The 26,605-nt window shown below is 38.9% G+C and overlaps 2 protein-coding genes across 7 annotated transcripts in view; one reads left to right on the top strand and one right to left on the bottom strand.

Annotated features, from left to right (window-relative positions):
* Nucleotides 1-26,605, bottom strand: part of CTNNA3 (catenin alpha 3) — a 544,198-nt gene that overhangs the window by 276,851 nt on the left and 240,742 nt on the right. The window lies entirely within an intron of this gene.
* The window catches only part of LRRTM3 (leucine rich repeat transmembrane neuronal 3), a 91,111-nt gene continuing 83,682 nt past the window's right edge, over nucleotides 19,177-26,605 (top strand). For 2 of the 4 annotated variants that reach the window (XM_009465978.2, XM_087765363.1), the window contains exons 1-2: nucleotides 19,183-19,689; nucleotides 20,009-21,540. In XM_009465978.2, coding sequence (XP_009464253.1) covers nucleotides 19,686-19,689; nucleotides 20,009-21,540 — 1,536 coding nt within the window. In that variant the 5' untranslated portion in view covers nucleotides 19,183-19,685. Of the gene's footprint in view, nucleotides 19,690-19,749; nucleotides 21,541-26,605 lie in introns of those variants that run through there. The other 2 variants (XM_087765362.1, XM_087765361.1) reach the window with 2 other exon arrangements.

The following is a 26,605-nucleotide window of genomic DNA, read 5'->3' as shown; positions in this document are numbered from 1 at the left end:
ATATAAAAGCCCTAATCAGCAACCAGTGAGTATCTGAGAATATCAAACACATCCACCTCAGTTATTATACGATAATCATACTAGCACTGGTGTTCAGAAGAAATTATGTACAGAATATTAAATTATCAAATTTTTGGACTTGGTTAAATGGCTGGCAGCAGAACACACAGCTGGATTTGGACTGCATAAAAGTACAACTTCAGCCATTACTAGTTCATTGCAGCAAGTATGTCAGAAAGTTTCCTAATCCAAATGCATTCAAGGAGTTTGATACACCAGCAAGTTACTCCCTATCAGGTGACAACTTCCCCCAATTGCACTTCTAACCTAGAATAAATGAAGTAACCACATTACTGTGACTGTTAGTCCCAATCAGCTTCTCAGTGCTTTACTCCTGTAGAGGTGGTGAGGTCCAAAGGATAAAGGTGATGTCAAGGGTAGCCAACAGGGACAATGAGCTTTATCATAGAATCAGAGTCATTTAGGTTGGAAAGGACCTTTAAGATCATCAAGTCCAACCGTTAACCTAGCGCTGCCAAGTCCACCACTAAACCATGTCCCATAGCACCACATCTACCCGTCTTTTCAACACCTCCAGGGATGGGGACTCAACCACTTCCCTGGGCAGCCTGTTCCAGTGCCCGTCTACCCTTTCGGTGAAGAAGATTTTCCTAATATCCAACCTAAACCTCCCCTGGTGCAACTTTAGGCCATTTCCTCTTGTCCTATCGCTTGTTACTTGGGAGAAGAGACCAATACCCACCTCACTACAATCTCCTTTCGGGTAGTTGTAGAGAGCGATAAGGTCTCCCCTCAGCCTCCTCTTCTCCAGACTAAACAACCCCAGCTCCCTCAACCGCTCCTCATAAGACTTGTGCTCTAGACCCTTCACCAGCTTCGTTGCCCTCCTCTGGACACGCTCCAGCACCTCGATGTCCTTCCTGTAGTGAGGGACCCAAAACTGAACACAGTACTCGAGGTGTGGCCTCACCAGTGCCGAGTACAGGGAGACTATCATTTCCCTGGTCCTGCTGGCCACACTATTCCCAATACAAGCCAGGATGCTATTGGCCTTCTTGGCCACCTGGGCACACTGCTGGCTCATATTCTGATGGCTATCGACCAACGCCCCCACGTCCTTTTCCGCCAGGCAGCTCTCCAGCTGCTCTTCCCCAAGCCTGTAGCATTGCATGGGGTTGTTGTGACCCAAATGCAGGATCCGGCACTAATACTTTTGTACTGCCTGGACCCTGGCAATGGTCTAATAAATGGAAAGTCCTCCTATTAAAATATCAGAGATTCTGTGGGCATATGTAAAACAAAAAGATATTTTTATATATATATATATTATAAAATATTATATATTTACATTTTTACTATCAGAGGTCCTGCTTTTCCTTGTTTCCCAAAATTCACTCTAGATCCAGCGATCTGCTTTCCTTTCTCCTATCTTCCTGCTACACCATGCCGTCATCTCAAACCTTCCTGCCCTGGATTTGTATCTGGATTTGTGTTCTTCTACCCTAATCCCACAATGACTATAATCCAGCACTCCATTTACGCTAGCCACCCTTCCTTGATCCCTCTACAGCTGTTTGAGTCCAATGTATGCCTGTTTTTTACCTCAATTAAGCAAATTAAGATTTGTAGGGTGGAGTTGTTTGGGTGCAGACATGGGGAAGAAGGGGAATGAAAGAGCAATTTTAAAAAACTCCACTCAAGACAGCAATTATCAAAAAAAGTCTTTCCTGATGAGAGCATAGTGACAAGAAAATGCTTTGGAACTGAGTTGAGGAGAACAACACTGTATGATGATTTTCCCTAGTATTCATCCAAGCTCAATAGCAAATACATCCATTTGTCAATACATCCATTTGTCTGTTCTCTATGAAAAAAAAAAAGTCATTTTGCAAGATTTTTTAAACTTGTATTTCTTTAAATAAAATTAATTCTAGAAAATCTGAGTTAGGGTTAGCCTGGTGGAAAAATGTGTGGACTTTCTCAAGCAGCCCTCAGAATACCAATCATAGAAAAATAATAAACAGAAATTTTAAAAGTGCAGTTTAACAAATGCTTAATCTCAATGAATCACCAGTAAAAGGAGGAAAAAAACCACCACCACAAAATTCATTGCGTGGCCACACTGAAGTGGTGGGAGTTTTATCTGGCAAAGAAGAAATAAGGGAAGGAGTATTAACCATTCTGTGCCTTAAATCAAAGCTGTTGTTCTTTTTTTTTTTTTTTTTTCCCATTCAAAACATGTTTGTCTGATTATAAAGCTCTGGAAGATCCCAGATATGAAAATAGGCATATAATAACTTATACTACTTCTGAGTTTGACCTGCTATTGCCTTTTTAAATAAAGTGATGGCAATTACACAAAAATTCTTTGGCCATAGACACTCAGATGTAATCTGAAGGGGACATAATATTAGTATAGATAAGACAAACCCTTCTTTGGACTTGAACAGGGAAATATTAAATTTTTTTCCCAAGCAACGAACACCACTTGCCCTATCCTCACTCTGTCAGTACTGTTTAGACCAACCCCAAAATGGAGAGCTCTAATCTTTCCCTAACCCTAACCCCATCTACCTCCATATAGCTTCAGTAAATAATGAAATGTCCATAAATGATAAAATGCCTCCTCAGTAAGAGCAGTGATCTTCCTTGCCCCAGCTCTACTGTGACTCTGCTTCTGAGCACCTTCCTTAACATGAGAATCTATAACTTTAATCCTCAGCACAACCCTACATTTGGCACATCCAGTCTGGGCCCAGGCATGACAGCCCGAGAAAATCCCAACCTCAACTATAACTCTAAAAAAATATTTTATTGAAAATAACTGTGAGGAGTCCTTACACTTCCACAGAATCAGTCCAATACTGGCCACAGAAGCCTTTATCTGGATATAAGACAAGCATATGTCAGTGTCACACAAAAAACCAAGACATGCAAAATTGGTCAGAAATTAGACCATATAGTTAAAGTGGTAATGGTTGTTGTTTTGTGGAGGCTTGTATATGTACAGCAGGGAAAAGCAGGGAGAAATATCACAGAAAATGAGTCACAAAATAAGTTAGAAGATCAAATCTCATCAGACCCTGGGACTGTAGCACCCAGAAAAAACTAACGGAGCATGTTTTTTGGGCTGCGGTCCAGCTGAAAGAGATTTGAAACAGTACTGACAAGGCTTAACTCAACTGCTCTTTGATTCTTGTCGCGTACAGGGAAACTGGAGTTAACAAAGAAGATAATCTCTGCCTGCAACATTTACCCTTCCTCCTAAGCAGAACTGTAACATTTGTCTACCTCTCACATCAAGGGGGATACCAATACAGACATATGCCCAAACACACCTAGAGCTGTGACTCTTCTCTGAGGAAACAGATTCTTAACTTTACTTCCCAGTTTCTATAGTTTCAAGAATATGTCTTGTAAGTTTTTATTATGTATAAAGGGAACAGCTAATTTGAAAAATGACCAGTGAAAAAAAAAAACTAAAAAATTCAACTTTCCAAATTTCTGGACCAAGATAAACAATAAATTACAATAAACGATAGACACATTTAAACAATTTCTAGAAGTCAGTCTCTAAAGATGTTAATCTATTTACATTGCCAAAGAGCCCACCTACAAAATTTGCACAGACTGCAATGTTATCTATGAAAACTAGTTTCCATGTTGGCCTCTATTTACCGACCCTTTTTTAGATCAGTTTTATGTATCTAAAAACTCATAGTTCTACATATATATGCACAATATCACTAAATTAGTAGATTAACTTTCTAATGAATCATACTTAAAATGCTGATTAACTTAATCTGAAATGACTTGTGGGAAAACATCGGTCTCTATTTTTCGTTGATAAAATGTGTTGGAAGTTTTGACTCTTTTTACAAGAGTCCAAAACCGAATCAGGCCAGTGGGTGCAAATGAAAACCATTCAAAGAAATTCAAAAACTAACTCTAATATTTTAAGCACATTATTAATAAAATTCCTATTTCTCTACATTCATATATATTTAAATGAAACATTTCTAAATTATCAGCATAAAGTACTTCAAACAAGCTGAAACAATTTTGTACTCATTTGGAAAATCATCACCTCATTAAATAAACCCTGAAGCCTTGATTTTCAACACAATTTGTGACTTTTTAACAAAACAAAACAAAACAAAACAAAAAACTTGAAAACTGGTAAAGGGTAGGGGTAACTTTCCCTGCCAGTTTCTAATATCTACAACATAAAATCTGATGTCAATTTACTAAAACAGCAGCTCCTAGGGAAAAAAAAAAAAATATATATATATAATTTCTATATGAACGCACAATACCATCTACACAGTCCAAAAACATGTAAAGAGGGTCACAGCTGGTGCTCCTCTGGGTGAAAAGATCAAAATAAAAAAGCCAGATAGGGAAGAAGACATAAATAAATGTAAGGAATGGAATTCTTCTTTAGAAAGAAGTGTTTCTTGGTGATAACCCACTCATTTCACATGTATTCTTGTTGATTTACTTCTTCGACAGTAACAAATGTTAGCGTTGAGGCTCTCTGGCTCATTTGCACAAGTCCATGATGATGGGTAAGACAGCAAGAAGTCCTGATGTCAGGAAAATAATTAAAATCTCAGTTTCAAAATTCAGTGACTCCCTCTTTTCTTCAGCCACCAAAGAAGGCACTGAAGAGCTGCTACATGACTGACTCTTGTTTTCAAACATCGAAAGTCTGAAGTAGAAGGGGGAAAAACTCCAAACCTTTACAGGGCTAAAACTATAAGGATGGAAACACAGGGTTATAGTTACTTATTAAGTATGTTACTCTTGTTTATAATAAGGATTTCCAAGACTTTAGAGAGGAGAGATTTCAGGATTTTGAGAAAGCGAATTACATATGTGGAAAAATTCTAATCATTTTACATTAGTAAAATGTATTGCCTGTCCAGAGGGGGGGGGGGGGGGGGGGGGGGGCTATATTATAGATCTAGAGAAGCTGTTCCCAGTTTAAAGGTGGTAACAGTAAGGTAGGCTGACATGCAACAGTGACCAACTGCACAACAAAATAAGATACTGTCTTATGGAAAGAAAGTTGAAAACATACGTTCACCTCATGAGACGGAAACCTGCATGGTCAGCAGCCAACTAGAAAATCAGGTGGTTTTGTTTGTTTGTTTTTAATGGACAAAATGAGAATAGCAAAGTTCCTCATGGTTAGAAAAGGTTTGAATGAATTAATAAAACTGATACCTTTTTATCTAGCTTCTGTATTTACTTGCTGAGGTTCAAGCATATTTGTATTTTCATTTGCATTTCCTGAACAAGAAATGGATCCCAAAGAGACTGCACGAATGCCTAAGAAAAACCTTTTTAGCAATTTGAAATTCACAATAATACTGGTGTTTTGTTTCTGGTTTTTTGTTTTTTTTTTTTTTTTAAACTGACCTGCTAAACTCAACAGGTTAAAAATTAGGCATTAAAGATAGAAATTTCTTTAACAACCTCTTCTGAATTTCTTGTGAAGCATCCTATGGAACTGGCAAGAATAATTACATACCATAGACTGAGACAAAGCCATTAAATACGGCAGTAAATATAATGCTTTGCTTTTTTTTATGTAATAATCTGTATTTGGCTCAACCGAAACGAGGTCTGAGTCACAGGAAAGGTGTTACAGAGAAAAGTGCACTGAATTTTCATGAATGTTATATTATCTTGAAAAACTCTTTATGTTAATTTTTTGAACCATGATGCATACAATAACTTCAGTTTCTTTCCAGCTGTGTGCATAGGAGCTTTGCACTTTTGAACAGCTCACGAATAGCAGTGAAATTTACTTGAAAGTCACACAAAACTGTTTATCTCTACAGTGTTTGAACCAACTGAATAAATGCTGTGAGCACAGATAGACTGACTGTCTTCAGAAGCATTCATTATTGTTTCAGCTACGATTAAATGGGAATGACAAGTATCTTGATAAAAGGATTATCGCATTTCCCTTGTAATCTTTTTCCAGAGCAATAACATTTTGCAACAGTCTTCAGGAAAATCAAAACACATCCCTTCTCTGCTATAGAAGAATTCCTATATATAAATATCAAATGGATGTTTATTTACTTCTTTGTGCATTAGAAAGTGATTCAACTTAGATTTATATATTGATTAAAGGGAGTAGCACAGAGAAATAAAACACCTCAAATCACAGAACACCACCACTGTCAGCAAGCTGTCATGAACCTGAAGGCTGACACCTTACAAACTGGTACCAGTGCACTTGGATACACACACAGGCTCACAGAAACTACTCACTTCAGTGTAATGTCGATGAATATGCATGACTTAAACTGACCTTTAATTGAAGATCTAAGAAGGGTCTGAGAACAGTGAAACATGACATCCTATATTCTCATACTACTTAGCAGAAATGAACCTTGCAAACAAGACTTTTAACCAGTACCTGAGGGACTTTTCACAAGGTGGTGAGAATCTCATTATCTCAGCCTCTTTCCCCATGGAATACTAATCCTGAATAACTGGACACAAAAGCTCCCCTTTAGAATGGCAAATAAGATATCTGCTTCAGTTCAAAGTTAATTAAGATGCAAATTGAAGACACAATGTTACAGCATAGCTCCCTAACCCTAGATGAAAACATTTAATAGTATGAGGGACAGCTACTTATAACAGAAAAACATTTTTCATGCCAGTATGTTTAGACTAAATGGTATATACCTCTTGAGGCAACCAGAGCCAAGCAAATTTTAACTTTATGGTGTTTACATGGCTCTTGACTTATGAAGGCAGTCTCCATTAACAGATGGATTCATACCGTGCTTTCTTCACATGAAATAATTCCCTTTCTTGGGGAAGTAAAGACAATGGGAGGCCAGTACAGCTGACTGATGAATGCCAAAACCTATTCCATTAAATAAAGGTAATGCCAAAACTCAGGAGAGGCAGCAGCACTTTATAGCGAGTGCCATTTATTCATTTTGTTTCAAACTCAGCAACAACTCCTATAGATTGTCTTAGGCTCCAAGACAACAAAATATTTCCATTTTGGATTTTATCAGTCTCCTAAAAATATCGCCTACAGCACACACAAGCATGTCTAACACATACTCACAAGTTCTATAAGAGTTATTAATGCTTAAATTAAAAATGCATAAATGGACTCTTAGTATAAAATATGACAGATGAATCACCTTGAATATCAGGAGTGAAACTATCCAAACAGTGACTCTACATAAAATATTTACCTCTGACCCTTGTTCTAATCATGTAGAGTAGAAATTAGAGACAAATAGAGACGGTCTAATTCCATAGGGAACAGAAATCAGCAAAATATACTCCCAGTATTATGTTACATCATGAAACCTGTCACTAAGTTCCTAATAATGACCTCTGACAGATACCAAAAAAACATGCTGAAGGTTACTGTTGTTCGGACATACACATTCACATCTGACTCATTGATATGCCTATTCACTAGCACTCCTGGAAAGTATTTAAATAGTATATCACTCCATAAAATGATGAGTAAAACTTTCCATAATTTTTAATTCTTCTTTGTTGTAGAACATGAGAAACTCCCTAATGATTTCATAAATGGTTTCCTATGTGGTTTCTGCCTTTCTTGAATGGCAACAATGGAAAGAATGGGAACTGAAACAAAGCAGATTCCTTTGCTGCTCCTGACTGCTTTTGCATTAAACTGCAGCAAGTCAAATAAGCTGCTCCTGACACACATGACACTTCCAGCCAGCCTCTGACAAGGAAGCAGCGTATGGTACCAAGCAAATCGTGCAGAAAGCAAAAGACGAATACTAGCAAAGGGTGTCAGAGGCTGCAAACCTGCAAAGCACTGAAAGCATTTACTCTTTTTGAAGTATATTCTAGGCACAGTGGGACACACAGGATTTCATACGTTTTTGCTGCAAGTGGCCTAAAGTAAAAAATACCAGGTAAGTGGCAATGTAAGCAAAGAATACAAATGTACTAGATAAACACTTTAAAATAAAAGGACATAAAATAGCCATCAAATACTTCCAGTAGCTGTGAAAAAGAACAGCCACAGAAGAAAGGTCACTAGCATATCTATTAAATTATATGCTGAACATTTAAGAGGCTAATTTTGCCAGACTTAAAAGGATCAGTAACTCCCCCCCTTAATCTTTTGGATGCAACTTGTTGTATTACTTCCTGATATGATATAGAATTAAATATTCAAAGAGAGAGAGAAATATAGCAATGGAGAATCTTCTCCCACTGTGAAATTCTGCAAATGAACCACATTCATTATGTGATAATTAATACTGTCATCAGTTAAGACATTCGACTGTAAAAAACCGTGCTACAAAGGGTAGGAATTCTCTCTTTCTCAGTGTCCCTGATCTAATTTACAACAACCTTTTTTAAGTAGAAGATCCAAGTTGGAAGTTTATCATCAATACTATGCTAATTCCCACCATGTCAGTAATGGGTAATGACAGAAGTAGGCTTCCACAGTTCTCACTAAAGGTACAATAACCATCACAAGCGGATTTGAACTTTGTGCGCAGACACGAATAACCAGAGTAGTAACTGTTACTGGAAACCTTTTCTACATCTGGCTTTGGATAAAACTTTGTTTTATCAAAATTAAGGAGCTTTGCAAAATCAAGTCTTCCAGTTCAACTGTTACAGAGCCTGGCATATTCACTCGTGTGTTCCTCTCGTGTTTCTGTGTGTACGAAAGGGTGGAATGTTAAACCCTGGTCTTTACATGAACATATGAATTATCAGCTTCTTTAAAATGTTAATCTTTTGATCAGCAAGTATCTGATACTTATGTAAGGAGAAAATACATCAAGGACATTCGTAGTTTTCTTTTTGGAGATTCTCTCATACAGGGGTGTTCTGATAGAACTCCAAGACTTTTATCCATTTACAGATATCTCTATTCTAACAGCATATTTCTACTTGACTTTAAATCACAGAGAGAGAGAAGAACATTGAAATTGCTGTCAGATAAGAGCACTGGATCTCTTCCAGCTTTCTGTCTCAGAGTTGCAAGTACTAGGTATTTTAAAGGAAACTGCAAAGATCTTCATAGGAGACAGCTCTTACTCAGTAACATGGCCACATAGTACCTTTTTTTTTTTTTTTTTTTTTCTTTTCCTAACACCCATTAGTTACTTTCTGGCTTTTACACTGAAACATGAGAATTTTATGTCTTAGCTTTTACTACCTATGTAAATTCTTTATGCATGTAAACAGCACCAAGGCACACCACCTTAGAAGGAATCCCACAGAGATTGTATTGTGGGGTTCAATTATCATAGTATAAACCAAACTGTACAACTGAAGTGATGCATATTGACGAAGTAAAAAAAAAGTCAAATGTATACTTAGCTTCCCCTGAAAAGTCTTTCTTTTCTACTTTTCCCATGAATTGCAAACTAAACAACATTTTGTCATCATTCTATTTACAATTGTTCCCTGTATTAGATTTGTACATAGTTATCTTAAGATTAGGGTCCTTTTTAGTCTTACGTTGATAGAAGAAAGTACATTGCTTTCCTGGGAGCTTACAGTCTTACAAAGGAACATGGCAAACTGCTCAACACACAGCAGTAGAAATCCCCACAGGAAGTATTTTTGTTGTGCTAATTATATTGGTACATGTCTATTCATGCTCTGGATTTCAATCCGGTCAATTTGTCCAAATGACAAATAAATGATGACACAAACATATGCTGTAAGATCAAATCAGCAAGCCACATGATTTCCCTATTACATAGACAGAAGATTTTTCTGTCATATATTTATGACAACAGAGGTACCTTGTAAGAACAAGTGGAGGGAGATGCGTCTGCTTCCTGTGCGTCTGGAAGCAAAATGTTTGGTTTTGAAACCGAGTTCGTGTTTGTAAGTCCTGACTATTTTCTCCCAATTCCTTTAACCATTTAGGGACACAGAAATGGAGCCGCTGACTCACTCAGGTTCAGCTCTCCTGTGTCTCCACTATGTGGGCTGACCAGAGTCGCCACTTGATTATCAGTTGGCAGCATTTCTTGCTTTCTAACCTTTTCTGTATGCAACTAAGCCGTAAGAGAGAAAGGTCTTTTTAATCTTCTTACCTACTTAGGAGATACACAATACTGGATAGAAGGATTTACAAAATGCACCCAAAAAATTTACAAAATCCCACTACTGTTGCAAGAAAGAGAAGAAAGGGCGAAAACTCTAATTCTTCTCCTCATGTCAGCTTCCACTCTTCCTCCCTGTGCCTGCAGCACTCTTCAACATTTTGGTCAATCAGAAATTAACATTTTGCAGATATTTATTGTTTTACACTGTGACACAGCAGGCAAATGCCATGCATAATGTTTGAGTCCCTTTGAGTTGGTTTTGTCATTTTGTTTGCTGTCATATCTACTGGATAAAAGACACTTAGTTTTAATAAACAGAAGAGTATACTGTCACAGAAATCAAAATAAGTCTGCAGTAACCAAGATTTTTGTTTTGAAATGAATTGTAAGGGAGTCCATTACACTTTTGTAAATCACTTAAATATGCTGGGGTTTGGTTGCATGTTGATTTTTTATTTAATCACGTTTAATTTAAGACAATTTTCTTGGGTAGACATGGCCTGAAAAGATGAGCTAATACGTCATTTAAATCACATATGGTTTCTTCAGACCTCTGTTTGCCAGACACGCCAATGGGAAAAGAATAAGAAGGATGGCAAATACAGAATGGAATAGTCAAAACATACCTGCAACAATTCACCTTTTGTATTCTTTTTTTTAAACCAGAAAGTTCTAGTCCATCATTACCGGGCACAGACAAGTGACCTCTGTGACTAAGTAGAAGCAGATTACAGGCTGGTTAACTAACCAAGACTGTCAGTATAATTAAGATTCTGAGCTTTCTCAGGAACACCAGCTACCGAAGCTGGAATATCTAAAAGCTGCTGTAGCTTGCTTAATTGAAAAAGACTTGATTGAATTATTAAAACCTACAAAAATCTGAAACTCTTGATGAAAAAAAGAACAAATATTTTTTGCAGGAAAATGTCAGAAAACAGCATTAGGCTGAAGCCAGGGAAGGAAGTGAGTAAGCATGCAACTGTAACCATTTGGAATAAATCATTTTTATGCTAGTCACAGTGTGAATGAACATAATTATATGCTTCTTAACTTTGTTCATGTTTTTCTCTTTCAGTTGCAAATCTGCTCAACTGTCATGTTTAGTTTTCTCTTCAAAATGTTACTAACGCTGTATAGTAACACATCACTCTGACTGTCTTTGGATTTGAAATCACAATCTCCGAACACCACGCTTGAGTCCAAGCATGAGTCCTAATAGATGTAAGCTAGAATGCTTTTTTCTCTGCAGAGTTTTTCATGCATAAGCAAGTGAAAGGAGAAACTGGAGATTATTTTAGAATATTTCAACAGGTCAAATGAAATCAAGGTGTTCTGCACTCTTCAATTGCTTATGCCTGTTTACACTGAAGAGCAATCAGACTAGGAAGTAGCTCTACCTACAAGAATAGTCTTATCTACTAATCTACGTCTGATCCTAAGAAATGCTATGTATACATATCTTTCATTTCAACTAGCTGAAAAATTTTAGTCACCCATCACTATTTTTATATGGAAAATTAAAGGTAATATCCAGCAGATTTTTAAATAGTTTTCAAAATGGTACTCTTGTAACATTAAAAAAGGTCCTACAGTGAACAGAAGTTGAGAAGCTTATTAGCTAAAGATTTGAGATAATTTTGCATTTTAAAAAGAAGCCTGTTTCCCTATATTTGATGACTATGTTGTCCTCACATGGAATATTGCTATTTAGTCATTCTAGCTCAAAAAAATGCATCAAAATAAATGATACCCATAGCAAGTAATAAAAATGAAAACAGATGTGGAATAACTTGTGTTGGAAGTCCAAAACGGAATAGATGGCTTAGCTGATGGAAAAGACGTCTTTGAAAATAACTAGTGTCAGACAAAAAGTGAAGCAAGTCCTCTATCATGCTGATCAACTATAGCATAATTAAACGTCACTATCCCTCTCTCATAAGTGGAGATACTGAGATCCAAAGAAAATTAGGGTAAAAACTGAAGTTTGGAAAGCAAGTTATAAGATTTTTAATGGCTTTTGATATGATGTGGATGTCATGGTTTTCCTATAAGGAAAGTTCTTGCCATCTGCCTCCCTCCAGCAGTCAAGGAGCCACAGCAGCCAACAGACATTCCCACACTGACCTGACAGAATAACTAACTCTACATCTTCAGCATATAGTGAGATAGCAAGGCAGTTTCATTTGGAGAGCCAAGGAGCAACTAGTTAAATGCACAATAGGGAACACGTCTGAAATTCATAAGAACATGTGTGAACATTCATTGTATATATATGCTCTATGCTGGAGCAACTGACAAATATTAATTCCTCAGGGAGTATACATAGGGTAGGAGTTCAGAAGGAGAAGCAATAGGCAAAGGCATGAAGGTAGAGGGAACAGCTGAGGAGGAAAGACTAGCCCTGAGGTTTTTTACACATCAACACTGAAGACCGAAAAGGTCTAGGGTTTGGTGGAAAATAAAACACTGTCAAAATGGCCATATTACTGACACTACCACCACCTCATTAGTCCTTAGTCAAATGTTACTGTTCCTGTTCTTACCAATAAGACAGGACATGCTCGGAGCTCCCTCCTTTCCCTCTGGCCAGAACTGGACGCTGTCAGGAATTTTTTTCCAACCAACAAAGTGTCTTTCTGTCAGAAAACATTTATTTGTATAAATCTTCTGTTGAAACATATCCATTGAAAGGAAAACGTCATCGGAAGATGACTGCAGTTTTCCAATTCATTCTCCAAAGAAGAAAAAGTATTCATGTGCATGCGTAGTTCTAGGTAGACTATCAGATAGAGCCAGACATTCCAATATCCTGAATAGCCCCCATGGTTTTCTCCTCAGTCTATCGAGACACCAAAGACCTACACTCCTTCCTTTTGCTACTTATCAACATTGGGAAGTCATGTACTCTTCAGCCGATGAGAGCTTGGAGCAGCCTGTGGTATCAAACAGAGCCTCAAGGGCCACCCAGGTACATGTTCTGAAATCAGCTGCTCCCCATCCCCTCCGATTCTTCACATGGTAGCACAGAGCTGCACCAGGGATGTCACATTGCTGGGACCAGGCTGCAACTCTGCTTGAATTCAGCTACGCAATGCTTCCAGCCTGATGTCCCAGCCATTATAGAGTTCTCCATGAACAAAACTTTTCTAGAAGGTCTCCATGTTAATCTGGTTCCCCAAGAAGCAAGTTCATTACCTTTGCCACTGACGCATATGCGGAATTGTTATAGCAAGGTAGAAGTCAGATACCCCTAGGAGAACAAATCATACTGCATAGGCAAGCATATTTCACGGTGACACCTAAGGGTTTCTGAATACATTAGGCTACATAAACCCCAGACGTGCTGCATGGACACTAAGACAGCAGGCACTCTTCCAGCAATGGCATCCTGGCCCATAAAAGAGCGGGAAGCATTTGCAACAAGCCTGGGTTTATTCTAACCTAACCTCCCTGGCATCTTCACAGAGACTACAGGAAGAATCACAAGCAGAGGCCACTAAGACTGCCTTTCATTTTGCACCTACACATCTCCAGGGCACTAATGGCGTGTATCGTTCATGCTCTGCAGGTTGAAGCTAGCACTATGTCTAAGATGTAATTAATTCCTTCAGTGATGATTATTTGCCTTCTGCTGCTTCTACTCATATTCCCCTTTCACCAAGATGCTGGAGGACAAGCCTGAATGAATCAACACTAAATCCACTGAAACAGAAGCGGCACCTACTGATTTCAGAGAGTAAGTAAAATGATAGCTTTGCATCTCCTGTAGTCATGTCTCCAGAGGATGACACTGACGCACAGGCTGCTTGCCTTCAAATACCTTCAAAATCACAGGACAAAATGTCAATTGGGGAACAGTTGAGTGTCCAGTGCCTCATTAAGGATACAGGAGTTATGATAGGATCCAGAAAATCTAGCCACTGGATGCCATGAACAAAGGTTGTAGGCTTGTATGCACAGCATTATCTACCCTGGGACAGTTAGAGGCCCCTGTGACCTATCCACAAAGCACAGATTTAAACAAAACTGTACAGCTGAAAAAGCTTCATTATTCAACAGTGTGTAACCGTGCATGAGGAAAGCAATAGCCTGTGTTGCCCTGTGAACCACAGCACTGAGGAGATCCTCCGGGTATACACAAACTGACAGATGTGTCCCTGATGTCCTCTACAAGCAATCAGATGTTACGGAGGTTACTGACTCCTGGAAAGGGGGCATGGCGTCTATTCAGCTTCAGAAGTTCCTTCAGCTTATCACAGAATTTATAACATGGGATCCTTTCACCCTCACAGAGGCCGGGGAGGCCCTGCAAAGCTAATTGTTCCTAGCGGGAGAGCAAGGGGATATTTTCATTTATCCACCTCCCCCATCTACACGTACCACCATGGTCCTTTAGGTCACTACTGACAAACTGATGGGATAAGACCCTCCCTACTCGCAGTCCTCTTTCCCTGTTTCTTCAGGGCATTTTCTCTTGCCTCGGCTTCCCTTGCCTGCATGTTCCTTGAACCTCGCTTTCCCACACTTCCCTTTCCTTATGTCTGCCTTTGGCAAATCCTGCATCCTGAGTTTCCCTCTGTCTTCCCACGCTCTGATATTTACACTAGGAGTTATACTCCCCCAGCTCTAATCTGATCCTCATGGAACAGCAGGTTCATTTAATCACTGGCTCAAAAATTGCAAACACATTTTATTAGACTTATCTACTCTTAATGATACAGTGATAGTACGCTACAGTACCATTTAGAACAAGCTACTACTGCTAACCCAGCTGACTCCTAGTTTCTTTATAGTGAAATAAAGTCAAGGGAAAGACATACATTGTCAGTTCATAAACCCAAAAAGAACACAGTGCAGCACTTGTTAACTCTGGTTCCCCAAAGGGACACGTGATTACACACATAAAGGCACTCCTGGACCCAGGAGCTCTATATGTGAACAGAAAAATGCCGTATCCAGGAGTCTAAATTCTGAAGTTTGTGCATTAAGAACATAATGCACTGTGGCTAGAAAGGATCATACTGCTTTTCTGAATGCATTTCTTACGGGAGTAACAGAAATGGAAACTCATTTTTAAAATGATTTTTTTTTTTTGGTAACAACATCATTAAACAAGAGCTGCACTTTAAAGAGTAAGCATGAAATGTCCTGAGGAAGGCTGATGAGAAGCAAGTGACAGAACAGGGGACGGCTTTTGGCTGCTGATTTACATGGAATCCTACTAGCACCTGGTAACTGCTGGTTCCTTATGCTCTGGGAAGTATATCTCTTGCACCCCTCATCCCCGTTCTACTGCAGCCCGATAATTCTGTCATCTCTCCTTTTCAAATGTACTTAGCAAACAGATGTACCTGGTCATTACAGGTACCTTCTCATAACCCTGAAAAATGCAAGATTTGCTGATTCCCCTTTCCTCTGCAAAATGTTTCAATTCCAAACCAGTTCTCTGGAGGAACAGGCTTTCACAGTGAATGCCATGTTTTGATTCACCCTTTACTATTCTGGTTGCAGTTCATGTTAAGCTTTCCATAGGGAAGCTGCAGCTAGGTACAGAGACCACAGCCAGAATGAAGGGAAGAAGAAAATATACTAAAATTTAACTACATAAGCAAAACATAAAATTAAATTAAAGCAAATTACTGCAAAAACAGATAGTAGTGAGATCTATCTAGAACAATTTCCAGGCAGAAAACCTATTGCAAGTTTAGTACCAAGAGAAAAACCTGGGCCATCACTACCTTGGGATATTGCATCATTTCCAAACAACTTTGAATTTAATTTGCCTGTCGTGCTGATGAAGAAAACAATGTGTTCATCACAGCTCTGCCCAACACATCACTTTTCATCTGTATGAATGTTAAGACATATTTAGCAGCATATTTGTCAATGTGTTTTCTGAGGTATGTCATCTTCCTCCTCAGAAAAAGCCCAGAGAAACAAATCGGAGTGAACATGGAGGCATACAATCCAAAACTAATACGCTTCCCAGGTTCAGTGGCATCTCAGTTTATGTCTAAGACTGAAATCCCAAAACACAGACTGTGTGTGAGAACACACAAATAAATGAAATATTTCTCTTAGGAGTATCTCTCTTTGCAGAATTGCCTAAAATGCTGTCTTCATAGGCAGAAGGGAAGGAATAAATTGTTTCTGAGCACTAATATTCAGTCAGTGTGAAGTCATTGAGACTTCTGTTACTTGCAGTTTTTACCTCCTGTTCCTGCCTGGGAACTGCTGTTCCAGGACAGGAGGCAGGGCCGCCTAAGCAATGGTGCAGAGGTGAACTAAAAATGCCCTGTGACTACAGCAACTATCCTGCAGAATGAATACACACAAACTCACATGGAGTACAAGGTAAATTCACATTAAGCCTTCAACAGGTTCCTGGATTTTAGGCCCTCAGGAGTTGCGGCATTAGTGCTAATGAAAGCTAGCTTATCCATAAGAGAAGTTAACCGGTTTGGCCTTGAGTTCTTTTTTCCTGGTTACATGAGTTAAATGGTAATGCAATGGGGCTGCATAGATACATAAGGTGTAGTTGATACAAGGCAAAGGTTAAACCACTTACAAAGGGTATCTTCTTATCTAAAATGCAGCTTTAACTTAATTCTCTATTTTTCATAGTTTATAATATGGCCAGACTGGTCCAAAATTTTTTATGGAATGTTTCATACTGGGAGCAGCTTTATTTCCACAATTTGAAAAGAACCCATTCAGCTGTATGAAGATACAGAAATGTAATTTTAAAAAACTGTTTATCAGACACTGGCACTTTTCCTGCTTGTGTAATTCAAAAAGGATCTCAGTAAAGAAAATTGAATTTGGCAATCCATTAACATAGATTTGATGCTCTCTCTGTTCATCTCTTGATGTCTCACCCCTTTCAGAAAAATGAAGATAACTCATGGTAAAAGAGTGGCTGTTCCCTCTTATTTGTCCAGTATATTGGCAATTATTAAAACCCTGGAAAAGCCACTGAATCTCTGCTGACTCATGGTGGCAGAGAAGTTACTCGTTAACTCCACAATGAAGATGGAGCAGGGCGAGAAGACAAAAAGAGGAAAAGCCAGAGAACAGGCAAAGTTTGGGGAGAAGCCTCAGACTGAGCCGGTACACTAAGGAGCACCAGCTCTTCAGGAGAAAGAATTTGTATGTTATCTGAAGCTTTACATGCTGTGTTTGAACCAGGTGAAGATTTACACCTAATTTCATGCCATCTAAGTTTAGGAACTTAGCTGAGCCATTTCAATAAAGAGTTTACTTGTCACAGGCATCCTCTACTGTCAACAGAGGAAGAGCAGCAGTTCCAAGAGGCAAAGTGGCTTACCGAAGGTCTGAATTGCCTTCTGAAGCTGCCAATCCTGCTCCATCAAGTACAGAGAGCCCCCAAGGCCGTGATGGAAAACCTATAACAGGCACACCAGGACTGGCACGTGACACTCCTGTCAGCAGAACAGCTCCCCAGACTATCACAGTTCCCAGTGCAGTCTGCAGTTTGTCGCTGGCTCCTCAACCCTACAGATGAGATTTAAGAGCCAGAAACAAGCTGTAGTAGAGAATGGGAGATGGTGACAGTGACAGAGATTAATGGAGGAATTAACCCTTTCCCTCTCCACAAATCTGACCCAAAGGGGAGAATTTTCACAGGATGCGCCTTGATGCAGGTACGTATTTCTGACTCCTGATATGAAAGATGTTCCTAGTTGTTAGCCAGGGGCGACTGTGCTCCTAATTTAGGCACTATAGATAGGTGCATTAATACTAGAGGGATTACTCTAAGCCTGAAGTCATTCACAGACTGAGTACTAGGCAATGTTGGCATTTTAATGCGTGGAAATTTTCAGGTTTCACCTCATTTTAAGTTCTTCGATGCTCACAGCAGTGAATAATAAGGGAAAAGTCAAAGCACATTATTCCAAGGGGTAAGGATTCTGCCTCAGAAAGGAAAAGCAGTTCTCAGAGCTGTCTGGTTGCATTTGAGGGACTGTAATCTGCACTCTTCTTTTAACGAGCAGCACATTTCTCGTCAGGCTCCAGCCTATCCTTGCACGACAAAGAGCCATGATTTTACACTTCCCCACCATCATCTCTGATCACATATTTCTTGGTGAAGGAAGACTACCAGCATGGTGCATTTACTGTAATGCCATCTTACCTTTGCTCTGCCCAGGTAAGAGGATGCGTCCTTTCTCTACAGCACGCAGGAAAGAAGGGAAGAGTAAAGAAGGAGAAAAAGGCTCTTTATGTGATATAGAAGGACTGCCCAGAGTCACACATCTAAAAAAGCTCTGCATATTGTAACTTCACATAAAATTCTGACCATGTCATAAGTTACAGTCAAAACAATTCACCTGATTAAGGTACTACACCAAGCTGCTTAGCCCCTATATTGTAAGGGTTATGGAAGCCTGTGTTTGAAGTGTTAGTGTTGTGGAACGAAGTGACAGCAAGTTGGGAAATAAATGAGCACAATACTCTCTGCTAACCTGCTGGCACTGTGCCTTTTAACAGAGAAGAAAAAAGCAAAAAGGCAATGTGTCAGCTCCAAAACATTTTTCATGTTGTAAAATATAGTGCCCCCACTGAAACGGTTGATAAGAGACACACTGAGGGGGCTGATACTTCACTAAAAAATAGTGAGTTATTGCAAAAAGGTCATGTGAACACACGGCTAATGCAGTAAGAAAAAAACCCCTTAGGACCGAAAATTTGTATCTATGTCCTACAAATGTCATGTTAGCCCTTCAGACGAAAGTCTCGGCAGCGCATGCTGAGCTATTAAGCTCAAGGATGCAAAACAGCTTTCACAAAGAGCAAAAGAGACTAAGAGGATTTGGCTATTTCAGCACACCTCACTAGTTTACATCGAAGCTGACCATTCTGCTCCTATTAGTCACTCAGAACAATCACTCTTTTCCCAGCAGAGCTTACTCATTTGCAAGATAAAAGGAAGACATTTCTGCACATGCCCATAATATTCTTCACCACTGGGGGCAGCTTTACATAAGACTGCGTTCGCCGAAACCAAAGCAACAGTCGGACGGAGCTTTCAGAATGACAGTATGCAGAAGTGAGCAGAGCTTATTCATTGTACGGGCTTATTCTACCTTCTATGCTACAAAGCAGCTTCCTAGCCGGATCGGGTACTAAGTGAGGGAACTGCTGTGCTATGGAATACAGATGTGTGAATTCAGATAGCTAAATGGTGCTTGGAGGAATCTAACATGCTTTCCTATAAAGAGAAATTTTAAAAGCCAGGTTCCTAACTATAAAGATGCAAAAACGTAATATCCATGAAGATCCTATTACCTAGGAAGAATTTGACATTTTGCTGCGAATGCTGTGTTGGGATTGATTTATTCTTGGAGTGTTCTGCATGGCTGGCAAAGAATAATGTTCCAAAATCGGTCCATCTCCCAAGGGGTCCAATTTTTCTTCCTGGGTGTCAGCGAGCCCTGACTCACTACAGTGCAGCTGACAGGGGCTGCCATGCTTGTGGCACACTAAGCAAAAAACAAAAGACCTAAGGACGACCTTTGAACAACACAAAGGATGGGTATGTTTTTCATGTTATTTTTTTAATGTGTAGTTCATAGCCACTGCATAGCCTGTGCTTTAATTACTCCATAGACTTACCTTGCTGTGATTTGTTATTACAGTTAAATTGCTTAGGGATTACACCTTTTACCCAACTGTTTTTCAGTATTTCTATAAAGGCATTCTTTAAAAAAATCTGAGTAAAGAAAACAATGTGAAAAGTAGTTGAGTCGAGCTAGGGATTTTTAAATGATTGTTGAAATAAAAGATTGTAGCATGATTGAAAGAAATGACTGATGTGTGGGGGGATAACTTTTCTAAGTTGTTTTTATTTCCAGGTTTCAATGTAATTAGGCTACTGAGCGGATCAGCTGTAGCTCTGGTAATAGCCCCTACTGTATTACTGACAATGCTTTCTTCTGCTGAACGAGGATGCCCTAAGGGCTGTAGGTGTGAAGGCAAAATGGTATATTGTGAATCTCAGAAATTGCAGGAGATTCCCTCAAGTATATCTGCTGGTTGTTTAGGTTTGTCCCTTCGATATAACAGCCTCCAAAAACTAAAATACAATCAATTTAAAGGTCTTAATCAACTCACCTGGCTCTATTTAGACCATAACCACATCAGCAATATTGACGAAAATGCTTTCAATGGAATACGCAGACTAAAAGAGTTGATCTTGAGTTCCAACAGAATCTCCTATTTTCTTAATAATACCTTCAGACCTGTGACAAATCTCCGGAATTTGGATCTGTCATACAATCAGCTGCAGTCTCTGGGATCTGAACAGTTCAGGGGCTTAAGGAAGCTGCTGAGTTTACATTTGCGGTCCAATTCCCTAAGAACCATCCCTGTTCGAATATTTCAAGATTGTAGGAACCTTGAACTGTTGGACCTGGGTTATAATCGCATCCGAAGTTTAGCAAGGAATGTCTTTGCAGGCATGATCAGACTGAAAGAGCTTCATCTGGAGCACAATCAATTTTCTAAGCTCAACCTGGCACTTTTTCCAAGGCTAGTCAGCCTTCAAAACCTTTATTTACAGTGGAATAAAATCAGTGTGATAGGACAAACTATGTCCTGGACCTGGAGCTCATTACAAAGACTTGATTTATCTGGCAATGAAATAGAAGCTTTCAGTGGACCTAGTGTTTTTCAGTGCGTGCCCAATTTACAGCGCCTCAACCTGGATTCAAACAAGCTCACATTTATTGGTCAAGAAATTTTGGATTCTTGGATATCCCTCAATGACATCAGCCTTGCCGGGAATATATGGGAATGCAGCAGAAACATTTGCTCTCTGGTAAACTGGCTTAAAAGTTTTAAAGGGCTGAGGGAAAATACAATTATCTGTGCCAGCCCCAAAGAGCTGCAGGGGGTGAATGTTATTGATGCAGTGAAAAACTACAGCATCTGTAGCAAAAGTACCACGGAAAGGTTTGAATTAGCTCGAGCTCTCCCAAAGCCAACGTTTAAACCAAAACTCACCAGGCCTAAACATGAAAGCAAGCCCCCTCTGCCCCCAACTATTGGAGCGACTGAATCAAGCTCCGAACCTGAGCACGACACAGAACACATCTCCTTCCATAAAATCATAGCAGGCAGCGTGGCCCTTTTCTTGTCTGTGCTTGTGATCCTGCTGGTAATCTATGTGTCATGGAAGCGTTACCCAGCCAGTATGAAGCAGCTGCAGCAGCGCTCTCTCATGCGAAGGCACAGGAAAAAGAAAAGACAGTCACTGAAGCAAATGACTCCAAGCACACAGGAATTTTATGTAGATTACAAACCTACCAACACTGAAACCAGTGAGATGCTGCTGAATGGAACAGGACCCTGCACGTATAACAAATCAGGCTCCAGGGAATGCGAGGTATGAACCATTGTGATAAAAGAGCTTTTAAAAGCTGGGAAATAGTGGTGCTTTATTGAACTCTAGGGACTATAAAGGGAACGTTTTTCTCACTTTTCTGGCACAGCTATTCCATGTCACTTTTTTGTACATTCATAATACTGGTCATTTTACTCTCATACATAATCAACTCATTGAAATTTAAATACCGCAATCAATGTGAAGCCTGAGCTCTGGCTTAATACAATACCTATTGTACAAACCCTCTACTGATTTCATTAAAGTCTCTCTTGTTTTTAAATAGAAAACTTCTTTCATAAGTAATCCACTGCACCTGCAGCAAGTATGCCTCTGTTTAGGGAGAAAAATGACAACAATGAAAAAAAAAAAAATCAAATTCAGCTTCCCACCCCCCCCACCCCCAACCTAACCCCAGCCCTTGCTCTGAAACTCACTTTTTGAACCAAAACCAAACTAAAGACCCAGGTACTGTAGCATCATATGAATTCTGAGTTGTCTGAGGAGAGAGATGGTGCAGAAACAGCTGTGAAAGAATGCCTGATTTCTCCCCAACACAAGGTATAATAAAAAGCCAGTGGGGAGTTAAAGCACTGTCTTAGGACATGAGGTATCACACCAAAAGCAAAGCAGAGGGAAATCTAGGCTTAATAAACATTTTAAAATAAAAATGTACAATGGGATTTAGTGTACTGTGTTATAATACAGTGCTTCTAGGGCTGATAACTATTAATTGAAACCTGTTTATGTGACTTCATACAAAAGGTGCCAGTGTTTATCCCTTACATCCAGTTGCCTTTCAGAAAGTAGTCAAAAGGCATTCATTAAATGAGGAGCAGAAATTCCTTATTGATGCAATTAGAGGAGCTCAAATGTGCAGCAGCAAAAGCAAGACCACTTCCTGCACACATTTGTTTCAGCACTCATTAGAAATTCTCTTTTCAAGACTGTCAAAGACATTAATGTAGCTGAGGAAATCATTAAATCTGTCATTTTCTTCTCTTTATTTGCTGGGCTGGGCTTCTTCGGGCTGTGTGATGTGTTTTGCACACTGTCCCTCTAATAACTAAATAAAGCTGCATTACTTACAAAGCCAAACAGTGTACATTTTAGAAATACTACAACTGTAAAGAGCTTTCAGAGAAAATTGGTTACTCGCTGATCTGAGAAGAGTGCATCCAAAAATCCTTAAAGAAAACAGTGACAAATTATTTTTCTCTCTTAGCGAAGCCCTAATGACATTACCAGAATTCACAGATACTCATTTTTAATGTGTAGTCATTCATCAGTGTTTCTGGACAAAATACAGATTTGTAACCCAGCTACTCCCTGCCCTCCCTCTCCCAAAGTCATGTCTTCTTGTTGGTTGCAGAAGAATATAACATCCCCCATATTTCCAAATAAATCATTTTTCCTATTCTGATTATCAGGAAGGGGGGGACGGGGCAGGTGGTTCATTCTTGAAATAATACAGCAGCACCTATATAGAAGCAAGTCAGTAATTTAATTATCTCTATTTTGTGACTTGATTTGGCTTAGTAAACTGTACGTCTTCAATCCCTTGGGAAGGAACGTTTCTACAAAGCAGTTTCACTGCAGCAGATTAGAAAAAACAAAACCTTAGCAGAACGTTCCCCTGAATTTTTACTGGAAAAAACCCAGTCACAGCCAATCACCTTGAAATATGCTAGATACAATGAAAACAAAGCTAGAAAGCATCTCTTAAAAAGAACTAATACACTTGAAGGGGTTTTGTTTTGTTTATTTTCCTATAATGAAGCCATTCTCATTTTCAAAGACTGTAGTGAGGAAATATCTGAGAGTAGAAGCTTGAGACTATACTGAAACCTCAACACTGAGACCCCGTTTTACTGAGTACAAAGAGGATCCCACACAATTACTAATGCAAGTGCTTGAGACGCTTTAGCAGCACTGAGCAGACTGATTTTTAACCTGAGTTGTACCTTGGAAGTTGCTATTAAAAAGTCAATACACATTGAATTATCTTAGCTATTATGGGATTCAGTTTCCTACCAGCAGGTCTTGGTTATCTCTGTACTGAAGGATTAGAGTTTGCTGTAAACTTCGTGTTAAGAACCGTCTCTGTAATTCTACAGGCTTTAATGTCTGCAGTGGTGACCAATATTAGGCACAGACAAAACAAGACAGATTTGCCCCAAAACAAACATATGTTCGTCTATACATACACACACATGTGTATGTGTGTATATATATATAAATATATATAAAAATAAAAGAAAATTTTGCTATTTAGTTTTGGGAGTGCTAACTGCAACCAGAAAATAATTTCATACTATTAATTTAGAATTTTTGCTATTTGAAAATATTCAATACCTCTTCTAATACTTCTTAACGGACTGCGATTATCAATGAGTTCTATATAACTGAGTTTGACTTTATATGCTTCCTTTTATGTTTCTTTAATGCCTTGTTCTAACCATAACAATACTCAGAACCAATCCATAACCTCCTACAGAAAGCAATAGCTGTAAAATTATCACTAGCTCCCTTTGAAAAATATTTAATTATCAGCGTGAAAAAGAAAATAAGGCCAGTATGTCATTAATCATAGATGGATAACAAAAATAATAATGAAAATCCAGCATGTCTATATTCAAGCACAGACATGCTCAGGTCAACTAATTAATTTATTGCCTGAAAAAATACAGATTCACTTTTCATGAATTTCCAAACACATACCAAACACAGATGAATGAGTAATTGTTGCTATAGTCATTGATAATGAAACCATTGTCTCATTACACGAAGTAAGATGCCCAGTGTTACTCTTTGAACCTTCTTGCACAGCCTGAGGCCTGCGAGCTGAGTTGTTAAATCCCACCTTAGTGGCTATGGCTTAGAAAACATTTTAAACCAGCTTCACAACATGTTAAAACACATTACAAACCCCATGCTTTCATCTGTGCAAAGACTATACGAACTAAGCTAAACTTAGTCTCACCACTGTCAAATTAAACACTATAGAAGTGACTCGTTTTGGGTGGCTAGGCCACCAGTCACAAATTCTAATAATGTCATAGGAAACAACCTGGTCTTAGCTGAACAACTTTCAGTCCCTGTGAAAGGCTGCCCCTTTCCTGAATAAAAATGAAGTGTTAAAGCCTCAAAGATTCCAGAGAAGAAATTTCCTTTGCTTCTCTCCAGTTTGGGCAGAAGGTGTCTAGAATTCTGATCCCACTTCGTCTTGGGTTTTGGATATTTTGGTGCCAGTCTCTCACAAAACTGTTAAAACCTTGCTGGGGTGATGCCAAGGAATCCTCAGAGAACGTGCAACAGCTATGATGGCTCTTATAAACCCCTAAGCCTTCAGACAAATATTTTGGGCACCAACTTGAGGAAGGAGATGTGATTGAGTGTCTCTAATGACCTGGCTATCCCTTAATGGATCTGATGCTGCCTACATATTCCAAGTTTAGGAGAGCAACAATGCATTTTGAAGGTGCCTGGGTTTTGTTTCGTTGTGGTTTGGGAGTTTTTTAATCGACTTCTACTCTTTTTCCTGAATCATACGTGGTGTTCTGGGGCTACCACTCGAAGACCAGGGCTTTTCAAGCCACAGACAAAGTGCAGTACTCTTCCATGCCTGTTTTCATTTTCATTGGTTTTGCAGTCTACGTTTATTTAAACAATGTGGAGACAAATGTTAGGTGGAATCACCACACAAGACTGTTTCATTTTATGGTAGCACCCCAGAAGTCTTAAAAGAAGTCAGGACTTCCTCTGCTAGCCACTGTGCAAACACCTTCCAACAATCTCTTACATTAAATGTTTAGAAGGGATGTTGAGAAGACAGACAGAAGATGGCAAATAAACATGATCGATTTGAGGTAATTTGCCCGAGATCATGCACCAGTTGAGTACTGGGAATATAATCCAGTCTCCTTACACCAAGACATCCTCCTAGCCAGTGAACTACTTGGCCTCTCAACTAACCAACCTACCTCCTGGAATATTCAAGTGGTATTTCAGAATAATAAACCACACAGAATGCCCATCTTTGGAAAAAGAAAGTAACTAATGTACTAAGCAAATTCAAGGAGGCTGGTAATGTTTCACTGTGCTGAGATTACCTCCAGCAATTGCAGAGTAAGAGAATAATAATGAGAACAAGTGGCTTGAGTATAATGAATGCAAGCTTCTCTACTGGCTGGTAGGTTTTCATTACTCACTATCTGCACTTACACAGTCATCACAGCTTAAGGTTTGGCAATGCTCTTTTTTTTTATTATTATGAAATAGTGAACCTTGATATAAAATGCAATTGCAAAATGAACATAAATATACAATATTCCCGCAAACACAATTAGAAATTTTCAGTTTGCTGCAAGCTAATGGTCCTTGCTGTCAGCCACTCAACTCTAGATAAATATTCTCTTAGATGAATTTCTGTGGAACAATAGTGACATCCAGCGGGTAGTTAGCTTAATCACAGGTATCTATTGTCTATGTCAATTCACATACAGATGTGTTTGCCTTTCTACTTTGTATTCTTCTGTATCACATGATAGTAGCATCAAATCCTCTCAGCATACTAAGTATTCAACTGTATTTTAACTTCATCTCTGTGTATAGGAGTCATAACTTGAATGTAGTGAATGAGTGAAGAAAGTAAGAGCAGATGAATGCTAGCAAGAAATGGTCTATCCAGTGTGTAAGTCACCACTGTCAGTAAAAGGCAAGGAGCATATCATAAGTAAGGAAGGACAGGAGTTGTAACAAATTCGTGGCAACTGATTTAGAACTAATTACTTATAAAACACCACTAAGTGACTTTAAGATATTATAAAATAAACTCAGACTACGAACAACTCATTCAACTTCCTACCAGCAGAAATTAAAAAAACCAAACCAACAAACCTAAAAATTTTGAGTTTATTTTTACAATGATGAGAGAAAGATATTATTAGACATCAAAAGGAAGGGCACTCACCACCTGGGAACAAGTTAAAGTAACAGCTTCATCTTGAAAACACACAATGACCAAGAGGGACAAGAAGCAAATGACAAAAGATCAAATTCACAAGCA

The sequence above is a fragment of the Nipponia nippon genome, unplaced genomic scaffold, assembly GCF_047370975.1.
Source record: "Nipponia nippon isolate SJK-2023a ecotype South Korea unplaced genomic scaffold, ASM4737097v1 scaffold_3, whole genome shotgun sequence".
Lineage (NCBI taxonomy): Eukaryota > Metazoa > Chordata > Aves > Pelecaniformes > Threskiornithidae > Nipponia > Nipponia nippon.
The sequence above is the reverse complement of the archived record's forward strand: the minus strand, read 5'-3'. Positions and strand labels throughout refer to the sequence as shown.